An 11,527-nucleotide genomic window follows, 5' to 3' on the forward strand; every position below is an offset into this window, starting at 1 on the left:
GATTGGTTGATTTGAGGTCATTGGTCGAAATTCTTACGATGAGTGATAGGATAACTGGTAGTTATCGAAATGATTGAGTCATGAATGATGTGGCATGGCCTAGCTGTTGAGTTAGGATTGAACGATAAGTATTTTTGAGGATCATTCAGTGTCTTAGAAGTAAGAAGTGTAAGATCAGGGATCTAACGGATGGGGTCAAGCGAGAGACCAAAGGTGGTCAAGTGATAGCAAGTGAGTTGTATCATGTTGACGTGCGGAAACGGTCAACCGGAGTTTGAGAGCCCACAACGTGATAACGGGTACCAAAAAGGCAAGGAATAGAAGACTGAAGCAGATAAGAAACACACACAGGACTTTTACGTGGTTCGGCCAGAATGATGCCTAGTCCACGACCGTTCTCTGGCTATTCTAGCAGAGTAACAGTATGTATTTTCTGATGATTCCCCCCTTTACAATGGCGTCCCCTCTTCTATATATAGAGTAGGGTAGCTTACAATGCGAATTAGTCCTAAGTATGGAAGAAGTCTATTCCGTTGACGGCGCTTTCCTTATTGGTTTCGGATTATCAGGGATAGGTCCCTTGTCTTCAGGGATTCGAATTGCTTCCGATATGTAAGTGTCTATCGCTTCCGATTATCTCGCGATCTTCCAGCCGTCTGATCTGGGCGTATCTCTCGGCGAGCTGAGTATTGATGTTTGGAGTTCGTCTGAGCGAGCTCGCTTAAAGCGAGCTCGCTGGCATCAGCGATCTGGCTTCTGGTCCCGAAGGAATGGGACTCTGCACTGATGGCCTTCTGTCTTCGGGTCTGGCGGGCTTCTGGGGAGTTTGGGCCGCTCTGCTGGGCCTTAGGTGATTCGGGTCGTTCTGCTGGGCCGGGCCCAGCCCGTCAATTGATTTCCGGAGATCGCATATAACATAAGCCCCCCCAGCTCTTAGTGCGAGCTGCGGACTGAGAGCTGCTCTAGTTGCCGCAATCTGTCTAGCTGTATTTCGGACGACCAACCGTCCCTTGAGAAACACTTCAAAGGGCACGTCTTGCCCGTACTGCTTTAAATGCGCACATTCCCCCATTACTGCGCGTGATCATGCCTGTGGGTCCCACGAGCTGTCGTGCGGCCGAGTTTCTTGGGGCATGCCATGAGCCGTTTTTTGATCCGACGATCAGGATCTTCCGGGCAAAAAGTATAAATAGCGGGAGAGACTACCTTCTTCCCCCTTCGCTTTATTATTTCGAATTTTTGTTGTGTGCAAAGGCTCTTGTTCGTCTCCTTGCTCTGTCTCGACTGCGACCGCCTTTCCAGTTTTCGGGTGCCTTCGCCGCCATTCCCTGCTTCGGCATTTGCTTGTCTTCCGTTTATCCAGTGAGTTCCTTCCAACCCCTTTAGTCTTGCTTTCTAGTTTACTGTCTCTCGGATTTATCCGCGTACTGCCTTCTTCGTGATGGCTATGTGTCTTCCTCTGGTATTTAGAGCGTCGTTTGGCCCCCTTTTTGGCCTATGATTGTCGAAGCGAGCTTAGTCTTGCTTTTAGATATCCACCGGGCTTAAGTTTCTGGCCCCCCTACTTTAGGCAGTGTCCTTACTTCGCGGTTTCGGCGCGACCTGATCGAATGGGGAGAGTCTAGGGCTTTTTTCTGTTTTGTGAGCGCTAGTCTGCTCCCAGCGGCCTGACTCTAATTTTGTCGTAGATGTCCCTCTCAGGTCACAGGCGTCGCAATTACCAAATAGGAGACATGGATACCCCGACTTCTTCGGAACCGTGTGAAGGATGGGAGGAGACGGTCCAAGAGCTTACCTCTCGGCGAGGTGGGGATGCTTGCGAGCTCGCTTCGTCAGTCTCAGCTGCTCCATCTCAGCGATCTGGGGATCAGCGAGGAGCCCGCGAGGTGTTCGAGCGTCATCCTTCTAATGTGACCCTTAGCGAGCTCATTTCTTGGGTCAATGAATATAATTTTCCTTCGACCTCTAGTGCTATGGTTCCTTCTCCTGAGGACCATGCTGCCAACCCTCCTAAATGGTTCATCGCTTTGAGCCTTCAACACCTGGAGTCTGGTTTTAGGCTTCCAGTCCCTTCTTATTTGATAGCTCTTCTAAACGACCTGAAGCTTTCACCCTTCCAGCTTACTCCGAACTCCTACTCACAACTCTCTTCGTTAGCCCTCCTTTTTAAGAGGGCAGGTCTTGAGCCTCCTTCCCCTAGGGTTATTAGGTCCCTTTTCTCCTTCAAGAGTTTAGGCAACGGGCTGTATTATCTCACAGCCCTAAATTCCAAGTATAAGAAGCTCTTGCCGAAGGGTAAGGCAAAGGGCAAATCCAATGTTGGGGCTTACAAGTCCCGGTGGCTTTTCGCCTCTTGCACTTCCCTTTACAAGCTGACGAGCTTCGGCTTCGTACAATGCCCAAGTAAGCGAGCTCACGCCCTTGTCTTTTTTCTTTATGCTCTTCTTTCGCTCTTTGACTGCCTGCCTTCTTTTTCAGATACCTCAGGTAAGAAGCCGAGCCTGGCCAAGGACGAGGTCGAGCTTCTGGAGAAGGTCGGCGCTGTAAAGACGGACGCTGACGATATCGAGCCATCTGACGACCTACTTCGCAAGTTCGGGCTCGCTCCCTCCCTCGACGCAAAGGTGATAGAGAAGAGGGACGTCGGGATCCGGGGAAAAAGGGACGTCAGGTCGGCCCTTGACGAGGCTGATCGCAGCTCGAGCTCGAACGAAGGCGGTCAGAGAGAACAAGCCGGTTCATCAACGCCGAGGATGGTAAAGCTAAAATACGTTCCGCACAACAAACCGTCGGCGACCTCTACCGCGGTTCCTCCAGCGCCAACCTTGCGAGCTCAAGCGGATGTGCCCAGGGTTGAAGGGCCTGTAGCCCCTACGGCCGAAGCCCTGGTGATTCCAACTGCTCAGCCCGCCACCGAGACAATCACAATCCGTGATTCCGAGGTGGTTGTGGCTACGTCTGCCCGTGGAAAGGCTTTGGTAGAAGAGGGTCAGGCGGCCTCAGCTTCTGGGAGCAAGAGGAAGGCTGCGTCGGCTTCATCTCCCACCGGGGTCCAGGCCGGGAAGAAGAAAAAAAAGGCTGTTGATCCCTCTGCGGCAGCAGCTGAAGAGGTTTTCGCAGGAGGGGTCTACTTCGATCGCCTCCTGGACAACTTAAATAACGTTCTGGGCAACTCCGTCCGGTCTCTGGAGAAGGAGGACGTTACGGGGGAAAGGCTTCCATTATATTCAGCTCGCCATGGTCTTCTGGTACGTCCTTATTTTGCCGTCCTTTCCTTTCCTTTCTGTTCGTTTTGTTTAGCCTTTTCTGCTTATTTTCCAGTCCGTTCTCAGCTGTGTGAAGCAAGCCGAGGAGCTCGCTGTTCTCCTTAGGGAGAAGGAGAAGCTCGCGACTTTGGCTGGGAAGTTGAAAGACGACAAAAAGAAGCTGCAGGACAACCTCACCTATCTGACAGAGGAAACCCGGAAGATGCGGGTTTATTATGAGGGGCAGGAAGACTTGATCGCGAGGGCTGAGGAGGCCAAGAAGAATGCCGAAGACAAGCTTTTTCGAGAGAAGTCTGCGAGTGCTCTTGCCCTTTGTGATTATAACGCGAAGCTTAAGAAGGCTTCGACCGAGCTGGAGGGGAGTCTAAAAGCGCAGCTGTTGGCTGAGGAGCGAGCTGAAGCTGCAGCCCGCGAGGTGGAGGGGCTCAAGAAGGAGCTTGCCCATAAAGAAGCTGAGGTCAGAGCCCGGGTAGCCAAGGAGCGCGAGGATGCTGCCTTAGAGAACTCAGTCAAATTTTTGTATACTTTGTGGACATTTCATCCTGAGCTGGACATCTCCTTCTTCGGCAAGGATGCTGTCCAGGAGTTCGCAAGGTTTTCAGCTGAGGCAGCTGAAAAAGAGGCTGCCGGGGTTTCTAGTCAGCCCGACCAACCCGATCAGCTCGAGGCCGCTCCTTCTACTGAAGATGTTCCCGCTCAGCTTGACGAAAATGTGGCTCCTCCTTCTAGCTAGGGTTTTTCCTTGTATTTCTATTCGTAAGACGTTTTTCTTTTAACAAAGTCTTCATGCTTCATGTGTGTTTTCTCCCTGCAAGCTTTTATTTGACTGAACTTTGGCGATCTTGGTAGTTGGGCCTTGGTAGATCGATCCTCAAATCGCAACCTTAGATTCACAAATAATTGAAGTAAATCTAATAAAAACTTTGAAGAGGCGAAACTTAAACCTGACTTGTCGTGTAGCGATGTTAGACCATGTCAAAGCGAGCTTTAGCTAGCTTTAGGTCGTAGGTCCGCATAAGAAGTTTTTCCGATCCGTCCAAAGAATCAGGAATCACCTTAGCGAGCTTGTAAACTGAGCTTGTAGACTTGGCGTATCCCCCTTCCCCCTAGCTCGCAGTTCGTTATGCGGACTGGGAGCTAATGCCGACTTTCTCTTCCCTTTGCGAAGTTTGACCGTCGTCTTGGGACTTGTCATATTCTCGGGAATAATTGTCGGTTTTTGGGAATAGCCTTGGTCTATAAATAGCCTGATATGACCCCTTGAGACGTACTTCATGAGGTTCCTTTCTTTTTATCCTGGCGACGGTGCTTCAGCTGCGGTCCCCATGCAGTGCGACAATCTTCTTCAACCTTGGTGTCTCTGTTGAGGCTGCCTTCCTGTCAAGCGGGCTCTGAGGGAGATTGTCGGACTGCTGGGGTCACAGCTGAAGGTTGCTGAAGATTAGGGAAGAATCGCTGAAGGTCGGATGGATCGAAAGATACCGCTCGTTCTGCCATCGCCCTGGTGTATGTTCTGAGACAGTTTTCCGATTGAAATCTGTATCAGAATATACACCAAGGGCAATGGCGGTGGAGAGCTGCTTTTCTGCAGGTGAGGTCCACCGTGGGAGGGCGTTTGGAGCTGACAACTTCTTCGTAGGAGAGCAGAGACCGTTGCGGGCTCGGGCTACCTTGTAGCTTATGTAGGCGTTTTTCCTTCACATTGTAGCTTGGTAGATCGTTTGATTGTTGGTCGCAAATGGTCCGTCCTTAATGCTTTGCTTAGCTAAGTAGTAGGTTGCGAATAACACCTAAGCGCTTTAGCTACCTTGCTGACGAGCCTGAAGTGCTGATTTTCAGTGTATCCAGGAGCTTTTTATGATCGGATTAAGTCGAGAGATCAGTCGCTCGTAGGTCGCGTTCGTTGCGTATAGCTGCTTCCCAAGCCAGGATAATAAGAATAACCAAATCGGTCATCGTCTCTGCCCAGAATTTAGTCAAGATGAATGTCCGGATAGGTCGCGGAATGTCTTTAGCTAATTTTCCGCATAGTTTATAGGGGAATAGCTTCGCGTTAAATTGAAGATCTCGCCAAGATATATGTCCAGGTAGGTCGCATAGCGACCTCAGCTAACATACCAGGGCATTTCCATAAATTCGCGTAGAAATTGAAAATTCGGCCAAGATATATGTCCAGGTAGGTCGCATAGCGACCTCAGCTAACATACCATGGCGCTGCTCGTAGTTGGCTCGGGAGGGGACACCCAGGTAGACCGCAGACCGTGATTTTTATTCAAGATGAAAGGGGGTCTCAGCTAGTGATCCCTTTGCCCGAGGTGGAGGTGGTTGCCCAGGTAGGCGCCAAACCGTGACATTGGGTCAAGATGAATGGGCCTCAGCTAGCGAACCACGACCTGGGGGAGGACCAAGAGGAATGCTCAGATAAGCCACAAACCATAGCCCGTCAACTAAGATGAATGGGCCCCAGCTCGCAAACCATGGTTTTTTACCCCTCCCCAAAAAATGTTAAAGTGCCGTAGTGGAGGACAGGTAACAAAGTTCGACAAAATTGATCAGCCAAAAATTTATTAATCTCAATCGAGCTTAAAAAATCTTAACATGAACATAAGAATGGAAACACTTTTACTGATGGTAGGGGCGGAGGTGCTCCGCGTTCCAGGCTCGCGGGAGGACAGCTCCATCCATGTTGGCCAGATGGTATGCCCCGTTTCCCAAGTCCTCGTGGATAACAAAAGGTCCTTCCCAGTTCGGGCCTAGCGTGCCGTCACTGGCTTTTTGAGCGCCGATGAGTACTAGGCGTAGCACGCGGTCTCCGAGCTTGTACCGTCTGAACCGAACTTTTCTGTTGTAGTAACGCGCTACCCTTTCCTGGTAGATGGCGATCCGTAGGCGAGCTGTGTCTCTAGCCTCCTCAAGTAGATCTAGATTCGCGGCTAGGAGTTCGTCATTTCCCTCCGGGTTAAAGGTGGCTCTTCGCTGACTGGTCACCTTGTGTTCAGCTGGGATCATCGCCTCGGACCCATAGACCAACGAGAAAGGAGTCTCAGCTGTGCTAGTTCGAGCTGTCGTCCGATATGCCCAAAGCACCGTTTGTAGTTCGTCCGCCCAAGCGCCCTTCCTGTCTTCCAGCTTCGTCTTCAGGGCGTGCTTGATTATCTTGTTGACTGCTTCGACCTGCCCATTGGCCTGTGGGTGGTCTACGGCCGTGAAGCTCTTTTGGATTCCCAATGATTCGCAGAATTGGATGAATTGTTCGCTGGTGAATTGAGTTCCGTTGTCTGTGACTATCTGCTGTGGGACCCCAAACCTGCAAATGATATTATTCCAGACAAATTTTTGTACCTTGGAGCTGGAGATTTCAGCGAGCTCTTTCGCTTCGGCCCATTTGGTGAAGTAATCAACTTCCACGATGGCATGCTTGCAATTGCCACGAGCTGTTGGGAGCGGCCCAATCAGGTCCATACCCCAGACAGCAAACAGCCACGAGCTGTTCATCTGTTGAAGGTAGGCCGGTGGAGCCCGTGGGATATTAGCAAACCGTTGGCACTTGTCACACTTTTTCACCAAGTTGATCGCGTATTGTTTCATCATAGGCCAATAGAATCCCTGTCGAAGGGCCTTCTGGGCTAGTGACAGATCCCCGGCGTGGTTGCCGTAATGCCCAGCATGTATTTCCTCCAGCACGGTCTGACAGTCAGAGCCCTCAATACACCTTAACAATGGAGCTGTGAATCCTCGCTTATACAACACCTCACCGTAGATACAGTAGCGAACGGCTCGAGCTCGCAGTCTGCGCGCTTCTAGTTTATCTGTCAGTAGCTTTCCTTCCCGTAGGTACGCCAGAATGGGGCTCATCCATGAGCCCTGGGATGCGTGAACCACCATCGTCTCGGCCGGTTGCTCCATGCTAGGGGCGGCTAAAAACTCCACCGGTATAGCCCCTAGAAACTCTGTATCTCGCACAGTAGCTAGCCGAGCCAGTGCATCTGCATGGGAATTCTGAGAGCGTGGAATTTGGCGTACCTCTAACCGTTGGAAAGGAACTAGGAGTTCGCGTACTTTGAGCAGGTATGCTGCCATCTTCACCCCCTTCGCCTGATATTCCCCGCGTATTTGGTTGACAACGAGCTGGGAATCGCTGAAAATTATCAGTGCTTCAGCTCGCACCTCCTTTGCCAAGCGCAGCCCTGCGAGCAGCGCCTCGTACTCGGCCTCGTTATTGGTAGCTCGGAAACCGAATCGCAGGGCGCATAGTATTCTGTGGCCCTCTGGGCTTATTAGCATAACTCCTGCCCCAGCTCCTTGCTCGCTCGACGACCCGTCAACGTACAACTCCCAGGACGGTCCTTCCGAGGTCTCTCCTTCTACTTGGGTCGTTTCAGTGAATTCAGCGATAAAATCCGCCAGTGCCTGCCCCTTGATTGCCACTCTTGGTTTGTATTCCAAGTCGAACTGAGCGAGCTCAATTGCCCATTTCAGCAGGCGGCCGGATGTGTCTGGCTTCTGCAAAATCTGCCTCAAGGGGTACTTAGTTAGAACATCGATCTGATGGGCCTGGAAATAAGGACGTAATTTCCTCGATGCTATGACCAAGCAGTATGCGAGCTTCTCCATCGATGTGTACCTCGTTTCTGCGTCCACCAACCTCTTGCTAATATAATAAACGGGGTATTGCACCCCTTCTTCCTCCCGAACCAAGGCTGCGCTGAGAGCATGCGCCGACACTCCTAGGTAGATCACCAGTTTTTCCCCATCTCGGGGTTTTGAAAGTAGCGGAGCTTACCCCATATACTCCTTCAGCTGCTGGAAGGCGAGCTCGCACTCCTCACTCCAACTGAAACCTTGGGCTTTTCGTAACGTATTGAAGAAAGGGATGCATTTGTCGGTTGCCTTGGAGATAAATCGGCTTAGTGCAGCGACCTGGCCGGTTAGGCTCCGCACGTCCTTCATTCTTACAGGCGACCTCATATCCAAAAGGGCCTTTATTTTTTCTGGATTGGCCTCGATACCTCTGCTGTTGACCATGAATCCCAAGAACCTCCCGGAAGCCACCCCAAATGCACATTTTAGTGGGTTCAGCTTCATATTGTAGCTCTTGAGGATCTTGAATGTTTCTCCCAAATTACGAACATGATCTGCGACCTGCTCAGACTTAACCAGCATATCGTCAACGTATACCTCCATTGTTTTCCCAATCTGCGCTTCGAACATCATGTTCACAAGTCTCTGGTAGGTCGCCCCAGCATTCTTCAACCCGAACGGCATGACCTTATAACAGTATAGCCCGCGATCGGTGATAAACGACGTGTGTTCCTCCTCATTAGGATTCATGGGGATCTGGTTGTATCCCGAGTAGGCGTCCATGAAATTGAGGAGCTGATGCCCCGCTGTTGCATCCACGAGCTGGTCAATTCTTGGGAGGGGGAAACTGTCCTTCGGGCAGGCTTTATTTAAGTTGGTGAAGTCGACGCAGGTCCTCCACTTCCCGTTCTTCTTTTTTACCAGCACTGGGTTGGCTACCCAGACTGGGTAGTGAGCCTCTCTGATAAACCCATTAGCCAGGAGCTTATCCACCTCCTCTTTAAGGGCGGCGTAGCGTTCTGGAGTCATCGGTCTCCTCTTCTGGCGCACCGGCTTGTAGCTGGGGTCTATGTTGAGTCTGTGCGACATGACCTCCGGTGCTATCCCCACCATGTCTTCGTGATTCCACGCAAACACATCTAGGTTAGTCTTAAGGAATTCAATAAGTTGGCGTTTTACCTCGGGGGCCAGATTCTTCCCGAGCTTCAGGCATCTTTCAGCGTCCACCTCGCTGATCGGGACCTCTTCAAGTTCTTCCACTGGGCCGGTGGCCTTGTCGCAATCCACTTCTCTGGGATCCAGGTCGTAACTCACCCGCTCCGACTTGAAGGTCGCTGCGCTCCCTCTGTGACCACGTTTACTTTCTTTCCTCTGGTCCCCATCTTGACCGCGTCCTCGTAGCAACGTCTTGCGAGGTGCTGCTCTCCCCGCACGCATCCAGTTCCGTTGGTGGTTGGAAACTTGACGGTCAGCGCTCTGGTCGAGGTGACCATATCCAGCTCGTTCATCACCGGCCTCCCGAGCACGACGTTGTATGCTGAGGGGCAATTAATGATCAGAAACTCCGCAAGCGCTGTGGCTTCACGACCTTCGCCCCCAATTGTGAATGAGAGCTTAACTCGTCCCATGGGAACGACTGCATCTCCCGTGAACCCGAAAAGTGGCTCTGGGGATGGGCCCAACTGTTCGGGCCCGAGTCCCATCTGGTCGAAACAGGCCCTGTTCATCACGTTCACCGAGCTGCCGGTGTCCACCATTATTCTTCGCACCTCCATGTTGCCGATGTGAGCGCGAATGACGAGGGCGTCATTGTGCAGCCAGTGTATGTCCCTGGCGTCCTCCTCGGAGAAAGTGATTTCCTTCACTGCCATCCTAGCTCGCTTTGATGATCCCATCTGCTCGTTAGATCCTGCCACTAGGACATGATTAGCCTCGCGTACATACCTTTCGTGCGACCTGTTCGATGTGCCTGCGAGGTGAGGACCGCCGTGGATCGTATAGATCGTCCGAACTGCTGGTGCGCGCTCATCCTCGGGGGGCGGTCGTTGTTGATTCGCCTGCTGTGGTGGCTGATTTGCAGGTAGCACCACATAGTCTCGCAGCCCGCCCCTTCGAATCAGTTCTTCAATTGCATCCTTCAAAGCGTAACATTCAGAGGTGTCGTGCCCTACCTCGTTGTGATACGTACAAAACTTCTCCCTATTTCTGAACTTGTTGGGAGTTTTTATCTGGTTTGGCCTCCCGAAATCCTCTCTTCTTCTTTCCATGACGAAGATCCTTTCTTGAGAATCTGATAGGGCCGTATAGTTGTTGAAACGGCCTTGTCTCGGAGGTCGGTCCTCTTGTTCTTCCCGCCGAGCTCGCTTGGCTACCTGATTGTTAGACCACTCTCCTCGGTTGTCCTTTCTGTTTCCCCCGTCGTTCCTTTTCCCATCTCGGTTAGAGCTTCCGACTTCCTCTCTATGTCCGGCAGGCTTCTTCCCGAACGCTTCTTCCCACCGGATCTCCTTTGCACCTCGTTCATAGAATTCTCCCAGATCCGCAACGGGGGATTTATAGATGCTCTCGTAGAGCTTCCCGTCTTTCCTGAGACCTGCCGAGACGGCGGTCAGGATACTTTCATCCGAGGGACTTTCGACGTTACTCACCTCGCGCCGGAACTTGGCGATGTAATCTTTGAGGGACTCGCTCGACCTTTGGAAGACCGTGGCGAGGTGGCACGGCGGGGCGAGCTGCCGTCTCAGAGCTCTGTACTGCCTGAGGAACTTCCGCTGGCATTCTTCCCAACTACCAATGCTGCGAGACAGGAGGCTTCTGAGCCAGGCGCGCGGGATGTCGCCCAAGGTCGCGGGGAATACCCGGCACTTCACCAGCGAGCTGGTGATCTGCAGATCCATCTGGACATTGAATGCGTCCAGGTGGTCATAGGGGTCGCTATCTCCGTTGTACTGTGATATGCTCGGAACCTTGAATATCCTGGGGAGAGCTTCGAGTTCAACTTCCTTTGTGAATGGCGTCCGTTCTCCGTAGCCACTATTTTGGCCACGAACTCCTTGTCGTGCCTCCAGTTCTTGCACCCTTTGGAGCAACTCCTCGACGGCGGTGTCCTGGTCCACAAACCGTTGGAGCTGCGATCTCCTGCTTCCTTTCCCTGGTGAGCGACGTGACGGGAGGTCCGCATCCTTAGACCTTGAATTAGAGGAATTTACTGACCTTTTTGGCGAAGGAACTCTATCGGCTTCTCTTTCGTTTGGCGGGGGTCTTTCCTCTCGCGGGTGGCGAGGTCTTCGGGGTGACAGCGACTTTGGTTGTCTCGGGACCATTTGCGGCTGGGCTCAGGCAAGGGCCCTGACCGCATCAGCGAGCTGCCTAACAGTACTCTCCAGAGCCTCCTGACGCTGCTGCCAGGCCTGAACCGCCTCTACTCCGACGGTTGGGGCGACAGGTTGGGCCGAAGCCCGTGGGGGCATTCCGATAGTGACTCTGGTAGCCAGTGGAACCAGGGTTTCCGTCGCGGGGGCGACGGATCCCATGACAAGTGGATCATCGTGCGGTTGGTTGTGATGATTTTTAGGCAAATCGGCGATTGCGTCAGAGCTTCGTGCATTCCTTCCTCTTGCCATTGCTATCGATCAGTGCGGGCCCTCCTTCTAGCGCCAAAGATGTTGACGTACGGAAAC

The 11,527-nt window shown here is 52.1% G+C and overlaps 1 protein-coding gene across 1 annotated transcript; it reads right to left on the reverse strand.

Annotated features, from left to right (window-relative positions):
- Positions 1-8,045: 8,045 nt before the first annotated feature.
- LOC127809324 (uncharacterized) lies at positions 8,046-11,170 on the reverse strand. The gene is made up of 2 exons (XM_052348088.1): positions 9,501-11,170; positions 8,046-9,384 (listed from the first exon to the last, which is right to left on the reverse strand). The coding sequence occupies exons 1-2, from the start codon at positions 11,168-11,170 to the stop codon at positions 8,046-8,048; spliced, it is 3,009 nt and encodes a 1,002-aa protein (XP_052204048.1).
- Between the last annotated feature and the right edge of the window lie 357 nt (positions 11,171-11,527).

The sequence above is a fragment of the Diospyros lotus genome, chromosome 9 (assembly GCF_014633365.1).
Source record: "Diospyros lotus cultivar Yz01 chromosome 9, ASM1463336v1, whole genome shotgun sequence".
NCBI lineage: Eukaryota > Viridiplantae > Streptophyta > Magnoliopsida > Ericales > Ebenaceae > Diospyros > Diospyros lotus.